The 17,658-nt window shown below is 46.3% G+C and overlaps 2 protein-coding genes across 4 annotated transcripts in view; both read left to right on the top strand.

Annotated features, from left to right (window-relative positions):
* Positions 1–4,735, top strand: part of mnd (L-type amino acid transporter minidiscs) — a 118,383-nt gene extending 113,648 nt beyond the window's left edge. For both annotated transcript variants that reach the window (XM_065429512.1, XM_065429511.2), the window contains exon 10: positions 1,337–4,735. In XM_065429512.1, coding sequence (XP_065285584.1) covers positions 1,337–1,407 — 71 coding nt within the window. In that variant the 3' untranslated portion in view covers positions 1,408–4,735. The remainder of the gene's footprint in view (positions 1–1,336) is intronic.
* Positions 4,736–5,748: 1,013 nt separating this feature from the next.
* LOC135900069 (myb/SANT-like DNA-binding domain-containing protein 4) overlaps positions 5,749–17,658 on the top strand; it is a 32,678-nt gene continuing 20,768 nt past the window's right edge. For both annotated transcript variants that reach the window (XM_065429510.1, XM_065429509.1), the window contains exon 1: positions 5,749–5,999. In XM_065429510.1, coding sequence (XP_065285582.1) covers positions 5,842–5,999 — 158 coding nt within the window. In that variant the 5' untranslated portion in view covers positions 5,749–5,841. The remainder of the gene's footprint in view (positions 6,000–17,658) is intronic.

The raw sequence follows: 17,658 nt of genomic DNA, 5'->3' as shown, positions 1-17,658 counted from the left end.
GAGAGGCGACGATGTCTGTCCACTTGGCGAGAAATGCTTTCGATATTGTCACGGCTGAGACGCATGTTTTCCTCGCGCAAGTGGGTCACTTAATCGCTTAAAACAGATATACCTTCCAGCGCGTCAAAGAGGAGTTCACGCAGCCAGTCAAGGTAACCCGGGAGTGAAGGAGAGGTGCAAGGGAGGGAGCCAGGTTCGAAGCGGGAAAGCGGTAACCGGCGCTAGGCCTAACATCCCACTGCGACAACTCAAATAGTGCAGCAGAAAAGAAGTGAGTCAGGCTTTCAGAAGTTGTAGCTCATTTTGCCATTGCACACGTTTAGCGTACACGTTTGTCGCAACTGGTACATCGAAAATACTGCCGCATGCCCCCCCCCCCCCCCCCCCCCGAAAATGCCGAGAGCAGAGTAGATATGCGTTAGTACAGTGGCTAGCCACTGTAGCGTTAGTCAGTGACGCTAACATGCGTCCTTGCTGGGCGACATACTGCGGGAATATATTAATAATGCTAATACTAATAATCGAATAGCCAATACCCGTGCTGTGCGGAACGTCAATTTCTCCTCACATTTAACATATTGAATTTTCACTCTTGAACGTTGAAGCAACCACTTTCTCATTGCATAATGACTTTGCTTTACTATTTCGCGGACGTCGCATGTTGGTGCGAAAAATCGGTAGGTTGAGTATAGAAACGCTGGAGCGAGCAACTTCCTGGTCCAAGATTTGTGTGCAACTACCTTGTGGGGCGCCTTGACCGGCTTTCAGTGTGCCGCCCGATCTCGGAGGCCACAATCGTTGCTTTGGCTTTGCGTCGCATCGCGAATGGCGGCGCATTCGCACCGTCGCTGTCTCAACTTGTGCCTGTGCTCTACGCATGTGCACTTTGCGCGTATCCCTTTAGGGGTGATTGAGGGGCACCAAAGCTTGAAAGAGAAACAGAAGAGAGGAAAGGCAGGGAGGTTAACCAGACGGCACATCTGGTTTGCTGCCCTGCACTTAGGACAGGAGATATAGGACAAACTGCCTGTTTTTAGGATGTACTGAACGCCACGCGCTATGTATACATGTATAGTTCGCATTTCAGTGTGTTGATACAGCAGTGTGACTAATTTCAGCTAATATTTAATCTAAATAACGGAAAAGTCCGCGCTCGTAATTTCAGCCGGTGGATACGCAGGGTTTTTTGTCGAAAGTAATCTTGTAACAAGGAATTATACTGAAGGTTTCTTCTTCAAGCTGCATAAGTAGCGCAAATTAAAAGCTACAGTTCAATAAACAAACAAACTGCAAGTCTTTGACAGCACAAGTTACAACATTTTCTCCTTGTTTGCAGGTGTGGTGACAGAGTATGTGCAAAAGATATTGTACAGCGTTCCGCAAGAAGACAAGGTGGGATCGGATTAGCAGCGTGCATCAAGGACAATTTCCAAGAAACGACGCTTTGGCCCGTCTCAGCACGGTCTTTATGTGTATATATATATATATATATATATATATATATATATATATATATATATATATATATATACGGAAATTCTGTGCTTCTGAGGCGCATCAGTTCGTGTGCTAGCCTCGTTTATAGAAAAGAAAGCGCATCTGTAAGAGTTCTTGCAATAGATTTGCGTGCGAATATGTATTCCCTGATGTTAAAATGCATTTTAAAAGAGCAGAATAAGAACATGGGTTTACGTAAACATTTATTTTTGTATCTGCGTGACTTAAGTAAATTTGTTTCAGAATCTATTCTTTTCTTTATGATAATATATCCTGCAATTCATGCCTTATGTTGTATTTGAAGGCTTTGTGCTTATGCAAAGCACATGATGTTTCTTGTTGACAATTTCGAAGGATGCTGCTCTGTATATTGCTCTAATGTGGTGGTACACTGTAAAGAACAGCTTATGCGTCATATCTTTGCGGTACTTAAGTTTTTCTGCTCGAAACGAATACCGAGTTGTCTAAAAAATGCATTTCTGTTGTTCAAACAAAGAGGTAATGTGTTGGGATTGTACGGTGCTCTTGTATATGTGCTTATAGGTCATTGCATAAGAAGGGAACAGATGACAGAAAAATTACGTACAGGATTCCACCACAGCCACTCCCCCCCCCCCCTCATTTTTTTGGCGCATTATGTTATTTTTCTCGCTAACAGGTGCAAATCACGTGCATTGCTCGTGAAAGCAACAAAATTTGTATTTCTCGCGCTTAGTTTCTGTAAGTATGGGATGAGGTTGCGTCTGACATTTTCTGACCACAAATGCAGTTTAGCTTACTGCAATTATCTTGTATTTAGTCACGTCTGCTATTACTCATTTTAACTCGACAACTGGGGAGATCTAGCGTTGTAAAAATCGGATCTTTTCATGCTGGCTTGTGTTATGAGCGTTAAGCATTTTTTATGTTTCTGTTATCATATTCAAGTACATTTTTCTCTTCGTGAAGATACATCGCAAATCAAGTAGAATACTGTATATTTTTGTTACCATATATACAACGAAATTGTATCCGTGCAGTTAGCATGATTGCTCAGATTTAACCGTAGTTAAGTGACAGCATAGTGCAGTTTTGACTGAGTTAAATGTTATTTGGTTTCTTTTAGTTGTTCTTCTGTCGCCAATATTATGGAAGTGTTCTAACATAAATGAAAAAAAAAAGGTATCGCGATTCTATGTGCGAGTGTTCAAATATTAACCCTTCAAGGAGCACTGCGATGTCTTTTGTTTTGTATAGCACATTCTTTCGTTACTTCCGTCTCTATTATGAGTACTTGCTGTATTTGCACTGACTTGAGGGACAAGAGTCGTATTCCTGTTTCTGCTGCGCTCTGTAAAGAAGCGAGAGCAGTGCGAATGATTGAGAGCATGATATTTTTATTCGTTCTGTACGTGCTGACGAGCACAACCAAGCACTCGCGAAAACAAACGCATTTGTGAACTGTTCAAACCACGGCGCAGTGCTCAGTACTGACAGCCCGTTTGTTGCGAGTGCGGATGACGTGTGTACATATATGTTGTGATGAAGTGCTCGTAGCAAGTGTGGGTTGGCGCTCTTCTGCTATTTCCTTTTTGTAGATAAAGCCACTGTTGCTTGTATTTTAGTGTTTGTATTCGAAATGCAAGAAGTAGACTTTCTCCAAAATGCCGTTGACAAAATTTTATAAAGTCCATGATCTGCACGGACTAGGACGTTACTGCCTGGATTTTGTGAACACGAGTGGCTGTCAATTCGAGCATTCAGTTTTGGTCGGTGAACTTTCATTGAGTCAAATTCAAGCACTTGTGTTTCTGAACAAGGGTGCGAAGTAGTGTTGTTTTTGTTAACCATAATTAACCTGCTATACATTATGACTACGCTTTCAATTCAGCATAGAGTTAAGCAGGAAAGGTCACTGCTAAAACGTCCTGCTAAATGCCAGCGTGGACTTGTGATGACTCACTTGGTAGGGATTGTGATATCCTCGAATAGGTTTGGGCTGGCACAACTCTTTACATAAATAGTGTTTATATATTTGCACGTTACTACTATGCTTTATTTTTGTTAGTTCTCAATTATTTGACCACATAAAAGCTTGCCAAACGTTTTCCGGCTGTGCTGGAAATTTGGAGACAATTATTTTGTGTGGTGCCAAATATTGGCTTTCAGTGTTTCTTAAAGACAAGCAGAACCCAAAGGGACCATATGAATGTGAATTTATCTTGTTTATTATTATTTTTTTTTGCCCTACACTACGTTGCCAAAGCGAAATGGACTGTTTGTTGGGGAAAGTTGTGTTGTTGTTGCCTTTTTCTTCTCACATGTGGTTGCCCTCCTTGGCGAGGTAGGTGGTGAATATTTAGGCAGAGCATGCTAGAAATGTCACGTTGATTTTGCAGCTTTGTTCACCTGCTTGCCGTTGCGCATACGTGCCGACAGTTCGGAGGGAGCCCCTGACCCTCAGGTCGCCCTTGCCGCTCGCGATTTTCCTGACGCGGAATTTGATTGCCGCTAGCTATTGCGCAAGGCCGAGTCGTACTTAGCGCTGGTATGCTGCATTCGCTCGAAATAGCTTTGAGCAGCAGCTGTACGTACATCTGAAAGACGCACACAGTCGGAAGTGGACAACGCCTGGAAGTAACTTTTGCCGGACGGACCGCCATTTGCCTTGCTGAAGCCTCCAGGAGTGTCGCCAAGTGCCTGAGTTGTTTGCCCTGTGTGTGTATGTGTGTGTTCTCTTTTTTTTCTTTGCGCTTGCGCTAGAGTCTGAACGTTTTTGAAATTTTTCATCGCTGCTTGTGGATTTGTGCTCGTGCGAACGCTCTCACGCTTGTTCTTTCCCCTCCCATGTCCCTGTGTTCTTATATTTGGCAGCGATATGTGTGCCTTCGGTTTTAGCATTTGCTTTCGTCGCTCATGATTCACAAATGTTTCTGACACTAGAGAGCACGCTATTTTTGATAGCACACCTTAGTGCTGTCGTTGTTCACGACGCTGTTCAAGCTTTCTTCGTGTGAAAGTGTCTTGCATGACCGACTGGCTACCCTCATTGTGTGCTGCCAGGTACTGGACAGTATGCTTATGTACTGTCAACAAATGTTGAAGCTGAACTGTTTGAGCAGTTTGCATCGGCTCTAAACACATTGCTGCCAAAGGTGCCTTATTGAGAGGAGAATGAGAAGTGTGTGATGGGAGATTTCGTTTGCAAACGCGAGTCATTCTAGGTATGCCGGGAAATAAATTTTTTTCAACCTAAAAACGTGTGGTTGTTCTGACTGGCCCTTTACAACTCTCAATGACTTCTTCTGACGGCTTAAGTTAATATGCGTCGACTGCACGATAAAATATTGCCGGTTTCTTTCGATTGTCCTTGCTGGCTAAGTTGGGCTGAGAAATATTTAATTCTAGCAGCAATAGAAGGTCTTGGATGCGCTTTATGTGATGGTGTTGTGCATCGATTGGCGGTGACGCTGCGTTTTTCCTCGTCCTGCGAGGTGAAGGGTGGAGGAAGGGCGGTGGGAAACGGGTGGTGAGGGGAGCAGGGAGGCCGTGGCGTTGAGCTCTTTTGTTGTTTCTCCTGCAAGTCGGTACGCCCTCTCCTCGCTGCTATCTATCCCTCTCCTTCCTCTTCTGTCTCCTGCCGCGTTACTTTTTTTTTTCGTTGGCTTCTCTTTCTCTTGTCTTTTGGCCCGCTGGTTCTCGCTCACTTCCTTTCTCGCCTTTCTGTGTGCGCTTTGTTTTCTCTGTTGGTGCGTTAGCGCAACCGCTTCGCTCCCCCCTTGCGCTTCGCCTCTTTCTTCCTCGACTTTTTTTCCTGCCTCCCGCTTCCCTCTCTCAACCATCTCGGCCTTCTTTCTTTCCTCCTCCGTACTCGCTCGCCTCCTATGTTTCTGTGTTTTGCTTTCTCTCTCTCTCTCCAGCGATGTGCGTTTCTGCACTCGCCTTTCCCGCGATAGTGTCTGTCCTCCCCCCGCGCCTCCGTCTTCCCTCTTGATTTTGTTTTCTTTTTCCTCCTCCGCCTCCTTCCTCCTCGATGTCTTTCTGCTTCCCCGTTCGCTTCGCGTCCTTTCTCGCCGGGCTGTCTTTTCGTTGTTGGCTTTTTCTACCCGCGGCCTTTCGCGAGGGGGCTCGCCTTTGGCGCGTACTGCGGCGGTGCGTCGTTGGTTTGCAGCAGCGGGATCCGCTTTTCTGCCCCTTCCCCCTCTCTCCTTTGTCTCTTTCGGAAGGGCGGGGAGGGGGGGACCAAAGAGAAGAGACGAGGGGGGATGGGTGGCAGGGAGGGCACGGCCAGGTTGCTTGGGAAAGGGGGTTCCCAGCCAGGCTGGTGGGCAGGGCGGTAGAGACGAGGGTGGAAAAGTGCTGCTGATGCCTGTTCGCGCTGGGGGAGATTGCGGTGCTGCTCTGCTAGGCGACAGCGCTTTCAAGCTGGAGTCTGCCGACGAAGCGACTGACTCGCCGCTCGCGGAGCGGCGCGTTCTCAAGCGCAGTGACAAGGGCGGCTACATGTACTACCACATCGAGAAGTAAGTACCACGCGTGGCTGTGAACGCGATGTTGTCATTTAACGCGCCTTGGCGGCCTTGGCTGCTATAACGGGCTGTGGTCAGGCGCGAGCGTGTGTGCGCGCGCGCCATGGCCGCTCTCCAGTAGTTGTAGCCGCTTTGGCTTTCTCCTCGCGGCGTTAGAGGGCGCGAGGCGAACATTTGTAAGCAGTGGTGTGCGTCGTGCGTCTATCTTCATTGTTTGTCTCGATAGCAGTACTTTACGTTGCTTTTCCGTTTCATTTCATTTTGTCTGCTTAAGGCGAAGCTCATTAACGCGCTCGTAGTCATTCCTGACTGTAGGGCCACTCAAGTAGAAAGCTTCGTTCGTTTCGCGGTACTCGCGTTGTTCGGGAGAAGCCACGCTTCAGTGTAGAGCGTGCGTGGATACTGCTCAGTGGCTCGTTTTGCTAGCGTCTCTAGTGGTCCGCCGCATACAGGTAACACAAATATCTCATAAAATTGACAATTCCTGGGGGGACACGTGTTCAGCACAGGCACTGCGACCACACGTTTCCGTATGGAGTACACGAGCAAGTTGTGGCTATCGTAAATTGATTACAGAGCTCCAACGTACAGAATTCTGCGAAAAGACACCGTGCCTCTCGCGTAGCATTGATTGCATCTCACTTGAGAACGTTCACTTGATGGACGCTAGTTGGCTGCTTCTCAGCCCGCGTGTCGTAGTGATGTCCAGATGAACTGAATGTTACCGGAACTATAGTCACGTTTCATACATAGCAGGCAACGTTACGAAGGCCAGATAGACTTCTCACGTACTGGCTGCCTTCGCTGCTAAAAATAGTGCGTCACATATGAAGGAAGGGTATAGGTATATGCGTCATGTAATGTGATGCAACATTGTCTCATTCCTCTATATCGCAAAATATGATCTATTTGGTGAATAAGAGACGTCGCGGATATGAGCCTATTTACCACCGAAAGAGCGGAGCGATACGTTTCTCCAGTCAGCGGCCATAATGGACTGCTAGCGCGGGAGACGAAGACATCGTACATCGTATACTGGGATCCACAAAGGTGCACATATAATATGTAGTTCCAAATTTGACACAACGCTACGTCCACAAGTTGCAGCTCTAATATATGAAGTAAGTTATTCCGCAGAAGACGTCACGTATCAAAAACAAACGCACTGCAAAACGCGCGAAGTTACACTAAGAACGCACTACTCGCGTGGCTTCCGCATCGTTGCCTGCAAAGTATGAAACTGGATGAAGGCGACTGTGTGACGGAAGCCCGTCGGGTCGGGATTATTCATTCTTGAAGGAAGTGGTCTGGAAACCAACCAGAAAATGATTTAAAATCGTAACGTTTAGGCTTCCCCGCGGGAGACTTGTTCACAATCACATTGTGAAAAAGGTCCCCGTGGGGGAGACGAAACGTAACAAACGATTTTAAATTCTTTTCTGACTGGTGTCCTGGCCCCTTCCTTGTAAGAATATGAAATAGTGTACACTCACAAAACATATGTGAATTGTATAGGCATTAATCGAAGGGCAAGGCACCTACTTTTGAGTGTTTGCTGACAGACTGGCCTTTATGACTTAGATATGTTATGCACGCTCAGAATTGCCTAGCTCTTTGTTTACTTCTTTGCGCACTTTGAAAAAAGTAGCAATGTCCTAAATAACCGACTAAGAATGTCCGTAACGTCATGTTGTAGTGAAACACTTTAAAATGCATACTTTTAGTCGTACGTACTCGTTCAGGCTTAAGACTTACGGAGAAAAGGTTTGGCATATAGTCGAATAACCGAAGATGAGATTCTCATCATTTGAAGGTTGTGGGGAAGTTCGCATAGTCATAATTTCTATATAAGGCTAATCTAGTGAAGCGCGTTAGTCTTCAGCATGGCTTTCAGCGCAAGAAATCATGGCTGGACAGGCCACAGCCTAGTACACAGAAATTTGGGGGGAGGGGGGTGCACATGTGTCCCCTGTTACGCCCCTGTCTATGTCCTCACTTTGTCTTCGTCCTTATCACTGTTCGTGCCTGAATATGAATAACCAACTACCCGATGCTTTCACGTGAATAGTCGGAAGTTATTTCTGGAAATATTAAGCGATATTTGGCCGATAAATAAAAATCGGAAGAAACGCTGTGGCCAGTCTTCATTAATACGGATAAGAAAAGGAAATGAGTCCCGCGCACAGGAGCTTCGGTATACATAGAGTCTCGGCATGTATATCCGGTGGATGCCTACTCAGGCAGATTTTGGGAATTTGTCCACTCTATATTACAGTCGAAACTCGATTTAATTAAGCGATGACGACGCTCTACTTATTTCGTTAAATCGGCAAGTTTGGAAAGTCAAGAAATTGATTTTCCGGTCCTTCGCGATCTAACATTGCAGCGTATAGCGACACGCAAAAGCTACCACGGCATTGTATTTGCGGGTAACCCAGCCATCTGTCGCATAAACCATGAAATAACGAAAGCAACCACCGCCGCCCTTACCGAGGCGGTGTCGAGTTCGTTATTGCGTGCATGGGCGCGGCGTGCAGCCTCGTCAAAATGAAGCTAGGGCACCTAGATGTTTTAACGCGATAGCTTTAGAGCGCACGCTCGAAGAAAAACCCGTATGTGTCAAAAGTGTGTAGAAATTACCGCTTGTTCACTCATTTATTTCAGGAAAAAACTCCGTTAAATCGAGCTCGGCCAAGTTTCGTTAATACGGTTTGATGACGACATTGAACCCTATGGGTACCTGCCAGAGAAAGGAAATTGCTTTGTTAGTTCGGGAACTTCGTAAAATCCGGTTTCGTTAGATCGAGTTTTAACTGTATTATTATTATTATGTTTTCGGGTTCTCACTAGAAAGTCGGCTCAAGGCAGAATGATTATCCGAGACGAACTGAGAACGGTTGAAAAGAAAGTTTTGCTCCCGCCAAAATTTATGCCTCAAAGTTAAGGCGGCTTAGTTTATGTAGTAGAAGCTTGCGACAAACCCTGTAGAAAGCATCGGGAAAATGTAGAAGGGACGCACTGAGCTAATAATTTGTCGAGAATAACGGTCATTCTCATCCATGTGCAGTTAATAATAATAAGAAATGAAGCTTGCCGGGGAATGAAATTAGCTGTTTCACACGGATATATTTAGCGTAACATATATTTAGCATATATTTATGGCGGAACAATATAGACACCCCTCCCAAGGTCGATCCAAGTAGGTCGCGAAGCTTCGGGCGAAAAGTGGTTCAGAACAAATTGTCACCGTTATCAGCAAAGGTGGTTATGGGAGCAACGATTGAAGCGCGACTATCTGAGGAGGGAACAGACATTTGGAAAGAAAAAAAAAACGTTTTTTAATTGAAACGATACTAAGTTTGATTAAATCAACGAAAATAAAAAAGCATAATCGATTTTATATACGTGTGGTGAGAAAAGAAAAAGAAGAGCGACTCTATAGCGCGTGATCCATTGTCAATAAATGACTTTTCAGCGCACTTGCAATGCAGCTCTTGAAGTGGGCAGAAAGGCGCGGTCGTAAAGTTCACCTGTTTACAATACGCCCTCCTCACACGTTGTGTTGTTTTGCTTGTCGACGTTTGTCGAATTTGGTGGCGCGGGTAGTTTCATCGCTTTCTTACCTGTTCAGTCAAAAGTAGTAAGTTACGACCGCCAGGTAATTGTTTAGTGTAACTGCTTTCATGTGGCTGCGATGGCCGACGCGCTTGGCGTTTGGCAATGGGACCAGCACTCTAACCCAAATCTTTCGCCGGTCTGCAAAGAAAGTAGGTTCTGTGCAGGGATGCGATTTTCGACACCCGTACGGCTGTCCATCTGCTGCATCGCTTTCCGCGCTGTAAACTCGAAACGCCGAACATATTGAATTGCGGGGCATTTGAATACACAGCTTTAATGGCAGGCCACGAAAACACATTTCGCGCATTTGAGAACAACATGATGTTACTTGTGTTTTTAACGGATATAGCGTCACAATATTTTTTCCTTCCGCCGGAAGTGTTCTCTCGTCACACAGATGGCGCTAAGCCCCACGAACCGCTAGGGTGCCTCGATGTTCTTGTCCGCCGCTCCGTACAGGGTGGAGAAAACCGCAGCGTCTACTATGGCGTTGGGCACGCGAATGGCGGATACACACGAGCGCCGGCAACGCGCCCCTACGGCGCCCATCAAATGCGTCCACTACGGCGTCCTCCATTCACATGCCCATCGCCGTAGCAGACGCCGCGGTTGTCTCTACCTTGTACGGAGCGGCGGGCGAGAAGGACATCGAGGCACTCTATGAGCCGCCATGTTTTGAACGTATGGGCTTCTGTGGCAGCTTACCCGCCGTGGTTGCTCAGTGGCTATGGTGTTGGGCTGCTGAGCACGAGGTCGCGGGATCGAATCCCGGCCACGGCGGCCGCATTTCGATGGGGGCGAAATGCGAAAACACCCGTGTGCTTGGATTTAGGTGCACGTTAAAGAACCCCAGGTGGTCAAAATTTCCGGAGTCCTCCACTACGGCGTGCCTCATAATCAGAAAGTGGTTTTGGCACGTAAAACCCCAAATATTATATTATTATCTGTGGCAGCTTCACTACCAAGTATATTTACCTTGCCCCTCCCCCCCCCCCCTTCTAAAAATGTGTGGCGTGAATAGAGAGTGTGCGTTTTAACGAAATAACGACGAGTGATAAAGGGTGTGTAATTAGGAGCAGAATGTTTGTTACCCGATCAAGAAAGCGAAATCAACTACCTGATTTTCCAGTCTGATGGTAGTGAGCATTCACCGAGTGCTCAAAAATCCTGTTTAGTGTCGGCGAGAAATAACACGCTGCGCATTAAAAAAAAGAGAAGGCTTCTTCGCTTAAATTGCCAGATTATGCGGTCGACGACTTGAATGATTTGATTACGTATTCAAATCTATGAGTGTAATAGTCGGTGAATACATTCGAGGATATATAAAAAGATGGGTATATTTCCGGCAAAGAAAAAAAATATTTTAATACTGAGGTTTTACGCGCCAAAACCGCGATTTGATTATGGGGTACGCCGTATTGTGGGGGACTGCGCATTAATTTTGAACACCAGGGGATCTTTAACGCTCCCCCAATGCACGGGTCACGGGCGTTTTTGCATTTTTTACATTGTTACAGGCTCTCTAAGCCTATCGTTATCCGCCGTGGTTGCTCAGTGGCTATGGTGTTAGGCTGCTGAGCACAAGGTCGCGGGATCGTACCCCGGCCACGGCGGCTGCATTTCGATGGGGGCGAAATTCGAAAACACCCGTGTACTTAGATTTAGGTGCACGTTAAAGAACCCCAGGTGGTCAAAATTTCCGGAGTCCTCCACTACGGCGTGCCTCATAATCAGAAAGTGGTTTCGGCGCGTTAAACCCCATAATTTTTAATTTGATTTTTGTGATTGGTCATGCACGCTCGTTGAAACATCCTCGATAGCTACGATTTCGTTATACGGGGCGATATCGGAGGTAAGGTCGTTATCACACACGTAGACTAAGAAGAAATAATCATTCAATGCTTCTGCGATTTCCCGTTTATCAGTTACAACTTCGTTGTTAACCTATGTGCTCGAAACTGGACTTCTTTTGGACGAAAAGTGCTTCCTAAACTTATCTGGTGACGTCAGAAGGAAATTCTTCAAAACTTCGATCTGATATTTTTCTTTCGCTTTCTTCAAGCTGTCCATTAGCTTCATACGCATCTCAGTTATTATCTTGTCTATGCCAGACACTGACGGTCAAGTCTTTTGTCGTTTCCTTGTCTTTTTCACTTTACGTCCAAGGCGTGCGATTTCTTTCGTCATCCAGGGGTTCAATTGGTTGAGTACCTTGCGTTTATGGAGAGCAAATTCATCGATACATTTAGTCACTATATCTTTGAAGAAGTGCCACGATTCGCCGACAGAGCACTCATTTTGTTGAAAAAGTGTTAATAAATGAGAGAAAGTATCGTCTAACGTGTCTAGAATGTCCACGACACTATCATGCGAAAACACAGGTACAACGGTGGTCTTTTTATCGAACTTCTTAACAAAGCACAGTTAGAGATACTCTTATGGTCTGATATTAAATCATAAATTTGCACATCTGGACTACGGCGGTCTATGCCTCAATTAGCAAGAAAAAGATCTAAGATTGTGCTAGAGTCGTTTTGAATACTAGTGGGCATTGTTACCAACTGCGTCGGGTCATGGAACAGTAAAAAAAAATAATAAACTATGGGGTTTTACGTGCCAAAACCACTTCCTGATTATGAGGCACATCGTAGTGGACGACCCCAAAAATTTTGGCCAACTGGGGTTCTTTAACGTGAACCTAAATCTAAGTACACGGGTGTTTCCGCGTTTCGCCTCCATCGAAATGCGGCCGCCTTGGCCGGGATTCGATCGCGCGACCTCGCGCTCAGCAGCCCACCACCATAGCCACTGAGCAACCACGGCGGGTATGGAACAGTAAAACACCAAGAAAAGGTACGGAAGCACGTGTGAGGGCGTCGGCAAACTCTTCTCTCCAATTCACCATAGGAAACTGAAAATCACCACCCAATAACATGTGACAAGCATTAGTTTTATACATACACAAAAATTCGTTTAGTTGTTCCACAAGCTCGTCACAACAATTGGGTGGACGATAAAAGACCCAAATGACAGTATTGAGCTCCATATAGAAAAAATTTAACGATAACACGTTCGATTCCCTTTATGTTGGCCCAGTGTTGTAGCTAGGTCGTCTGGCACCCGGGGCCCATAGGTCTTCTGTCACCCCCCCCCACCCCCCCACCCCCGTGTGTAGCCGGCGGAAAGAGGGGTGTCTTCAGGCGCAATCTGTCCGCTTGAAATATTTGCATGGTGTTTATTTTTAAGAAATAGCAGCAACGTACTGTACCGTGCCTTGAACTTAAGCTTATCCAGTCTCCCCGCAAGCGCTGTTGTATAGACCGTTTTTTCGTAGGCGCCGCCATATTGTGAGCGCAGTGGCGCCGCCTGTGAGCAGCGCCATACTGGCTTGGGTGGAAGCGGTCTTTTGCATGGCACGTATACGCTCGGCGGCAGGTTCTGGCGTTTGTTTTCGCGGTCGTGCGGTCTGTTTAGTATGACGTGCGTCTTCTACGTGGTAAACGGTTCTGTGAGACGTGCTGAACTGGTTTAAGGCGTCATGGCCGGAATTTCTGCTGGCGTTGAGGTGGATGGAACACGCAGCGCGATGTGTGCGCGCATATTCGAGTCTACAATCAGCCTCGGAGATCAATTGTGCATTTCTGAATGTTCCAATCACTAATGTGACCTTATTGCAGTATTATCCTCTATTTCTAAGCTGCGGTTTAGGAGCCATGAAACATGCGCGACGATCGTAACAGCGTGAGTGTGGGTACCGTTCTGCTGCGATAGGAGCTGTGATGTTATACTTTGACAAGCGTTTAAACTGTTCGCTGCAGGTTACATTGCGTGACTACTTGGTTCGATGGATGAGTTTTCCGCCCCTGAATAAAATAGTTTTGGCAAGTAATAGCAGCATACCTTAGAGTCTGAATTAAACTTGTCCAGCAAAGGGACTGTTTACGAACTGCGCGTTTTCTCTTGCTTTTTCGAGAAAGAGGATGATAAATTTTTTTTTTTCGGTTGTGTTCGTTCCGTTCTCTACGACGCACTCACACATAGTAGGGAAATTTTGTCCTCAAAAATAGGCATCGCATTCTTCTTATGCGATCTCTCGTATATTACGGCTGTATGCAGGCCAAAAATGGCAATGCCGAAGCGCAGAGCTTACTTATGTACCTTGCTGGTTCAACAACCGCAGTTATCGCTGTGTTGAGCAGCGCCATCGGCCTCATACAGGAAGGCTAGCGTAGACATATGGTAACTTGAAGTCTACTAGACTTGAAATGCGCGACAACGATGCCGGTGCATCACGAATATTTGATAGCGCCTGCCGCTTAGATGTTTCGTGGTTGCCTTAGGTTGGCCGTGCACGAGCATTCGCTCTTATGCTTTATGTTTTACTCCCTACGCCAAGCGATCAGATATTGAGCAGATTTACCATTTCATGCTGCTAATACAGAGTCACCGGTTTTCTTTATTGAATTAAAACCGATATAAGCAAAATAGTTCACAACACATACATACACCGCGACTGATAATGTTCGTACACCGCGGCTGAAAAAACGCGTCGCATTTTTGCGCCCCCAAGAGAGATTTCCGCCTACTGTAGTTACCTATGCACCGAAAGGCTTCCCTGACGGCCTTATATGAACGGACATGGCGTAAATTTCACAAAGTACCATTTAAAACATTTCGAAATCGTTCCGCAGCACGCGACAGCAATACTTTCAAGCAGCGGTGCGCCGGATCGCCCAAGCCCGAGAGGAGGAAAGGCTCTCCGCAGCGCCCTATCCTCCTCGCCCGATGAAACGGTCTATACTAGGAGGGTTTCCTTGCCTTCTGATGTCATCCCCCCCCCCCCGCCCTTGTAGAGGTTCGGCCTCTTCTCCTCTCACCTCTCTACAGTTCTATCTACGTCCCCTCAGGACTCGTACGTTAGTAGAAAGGGAAGCACTGTAGTTTCTGCAATGCCTTTGAGGGGGGTCACAGATAATTACAGCTGTCAAGAGGCTAGTGTGGCGACGCCCAGGGAGCTCCAGAGGGCATTGTGCTCATTGGACGCGGTGGGGTCCAAACGGGCGTCGCCGTTTCTCTCTGGCTCGCTCCTGTCTAGTATCCCACGCTCTGACTCCCCCCCCCCCCCCGACGCTTTGTGCCAGACAGCAGTGGCCACAGCAGCAGCAATTGGAAATTCGAAGGAAGAGGCAAAGAAACTTTCGGTTAATAGAGTTGACTTTTCTTTAGTCGTCACGCATAATATTGATTAGGAATATTACTTTTGTTGAGTGAATCGGTGTTTCGCTTCAACTAAAAAAAAAAAATGCTTGCTTTTTCTTTCCCAATGCTTGTTCCCTTCAAACATAGTAGCACTTCAATCGCTGCTCCCATAACCACCCTTGCTGACGTCGGTGACAGTTCGTTCTGAATCGCTTTTCGCCCGAAGCTTCGCGACCTATTGGGATCGACCTTGTGACACCATTTTTGTATGAAGACAGTCCCATTCATACGTTTGGTTATCAATTCTAATCTTGTCGTATGTTAGTTTCACCTTGGCGAGTGCTTTTCTACTGTCGGACGCACTATAGCCGATAAATTCTTCTGGATTTGCCTGGTGGCTGCCGAGAAGTCCCTTGACACAAAAAAAGCAGTTGCCCTTACCTTAAAACAGTTTTTCAGCGTACTTCTTTTTTCTCGGTTGTCTATGAATTTTAAAATTAGCGGTTTTGATTTATTTGGCTGCGTGCCTCCTACCATATGCAATCTTTCCACAGAATTCACCTTTACACCGAGATTATTTTTGAACACGATTGATTGAAGTGAGCCCTGTGTTTCCTCCGATCTTTCAGGGATTCCAAAAACCAGAAGATTGTTTCGCCTACCTTTGTCTTGAAAACTCGCTAACCTTTTTTCCAGTCCCGGAACAGTATTTTTCGAGACTGGATACTTTGGTACCCAGTTCCTTAACGACTGACACTGATGTTTTAACCAGGCACGCACCCAGGAAAGGGAGCCGTCTCCCCCCCCCCAAAAAAAAAAAAATTACGTGGCATACACCATCCCCCCTCCCACGCCACCACTCCTCACACACATTCCTAAAGGGCCGCCAAATCAAATATTGAGACTCGACAGCTATTCGGCGGTTAACATTTTGCTGCCCTTTCCTCTCCTTTTGGGTGGCGGTAGTTATCGTCATCTCCTGGGGCGTGAAGGCCAGTTTTGTCATCGATTCGGTGCCCGCGCGATTAACTCGAGCTGCATTCAGTTGTCACCATCTATTCAACGGTCACGCGCATCGCTGTTGCTTCGTTAGTTCAACCGCCTTTGTTTAGACTGATCCAGGAACCAGGAAAAAGATTCAGTTCGTAGTGAGCTGGTGTGTATGCTCGTGGAACGAGTTGCGGCCGGAGAAAACTCCAGTTGCGTTTAACTTTTCTTTTTGCTTCATTATTTCCCCGAGTGACGGCTCGCCGCGGTGCTGGCAGATCCTCGGAGATAAGGTGGAAAATAAAATCATGCGAAACAGCGTCCATCATGAAACCCTGCAATAACCGTTAAACTGATAAGCAATATGAATGTCACCCGTTACCTCGTCTATTTTTCCCCTATTGGTACAGCACTTTTCATGCAAAATGTCAACTGGAAACGAGAGTCTCAGGGAGTTGAGAAATTAAACGATCTACTAAGGGAGAGCGCCGAAGAAACCGCTAAACAGGAAGGAAAAGCGAAAATTAACAAATTTAACCATTGTTTGTGAAAATATTTATGGATCAAGATCTTTTTATTTGAAAAGTAGAGAAAACGCCGCCTGAAGTGGAGAATGATTCCGTGTGATTTGAAAGACGCTGTCGTAGTTCAGTCGAGCCGCCTGACGTAGCCACTTCTCTGCTGTGCTTATGACGAAGCTGCTAGGAAAGCACACGAGGTAGCAACCCTTGTTTCTGTACCCTTATGGCGGACTGACGCAGCCCAACACTTAAGCAAGCTAGCACACCGTATGACATTGGAGAAGTGGCACGCACCTGAATTCACCCAACATCGATTGCATTCCCTCGATCCATCTATGCAACTGCGGCTGTTACCAAGGCTTCCGCGTAATGAGGAAACAATGCTGTGCCGCTTACGCTTGGGCGTCACATTCACCAATGCATATACGTTTTTGAGTGGAATGGCTGATAGCGCCGAGTGCAAGGCCTGTGGTGTCGAGGAAACTATAGAACACCTACTGTGCTATTGCCCATCTTTTGAAAATGAAAGACATGACCTCTGCACAGCTCTCAATCAGTTGGATAGAAAACCGTTCGCCTTGAACAAGATCTTGGGACCATGGCCTCTCATATCGCAGCTACAAAAGGCCACAAAAGCGCTGCTGCGATATTTGAAAGCTACCGGATTGAGTCAGCGTCTGGGATCCCGACTGAGTGACCGAACGATATCCCCAGTGTACTTTCTTTTCGTTTAATCTTTCCGTTCCCTTTTCCCTTTCCCCAGTGTAGGGTAGCCAACCGGGCTCAGTGCTGGTTAACCTCCCTACCTTTCAATTATAATTTGCGCTCTCTCTCTCTCTCTCTCTCTCTCTCTCTGCTGTGCTTATGTGGGTGTTATAACCGTTCGCGGTGGACGCAGTACGTCTAGAACCGCAGCGTCCTGCGCCATGCGCGGTTGTACGGGACTGGCGGCCACGCATCGTTACGCATCTTTCCAGATAACAATACGAGTTGGTTTTGGCACTTCGTAGAGCAGTAAACGAGGGTTCCAAAAGAACCTGTGATTGTTCCGCAAATATGTATTTCTATATAATTCTTCCAGAACTTATTCAATAAACGCTACTAGAAATCGTTATTTGACACTTTCGCTTGTTAACTTGTTCTTGGCAGTGTGCTTCCTGCGCTTATTTCCTGCGCGAGTCCATTTGATGTGGTTCTTTGTTTGTCAAGATGTATCTCACAGGCGTACCTGTGAGAGACACCTTATTTCATTTCTCTTTTGCGGGTTTGCGCGTCTTTATGGCGAATGGTGGGCATTATTCGCATTTGTACTAGTAAAGGTGCACTCC

This window comes from Dermacentor albipictus, chromosome 1 (assembly GCF_038994185.2).
Source record: "Dermacentor albipictus isolate Rhodes 1998 colony chromosome 1, USDA_Dalb.pri_finalv2, whole genome shotgun sequence".
Lineage (NCBI taxonomy): Eukaryota > Metazoa > Arthropoda > Arachnida > Ixodida > Ixodidae > Dermacentor > Dermacentor albipictus.
Note: the sequence above shows the minus strand (reverse complement) of the source record. Positions and strands in the feature narration are given on the sequence as shown.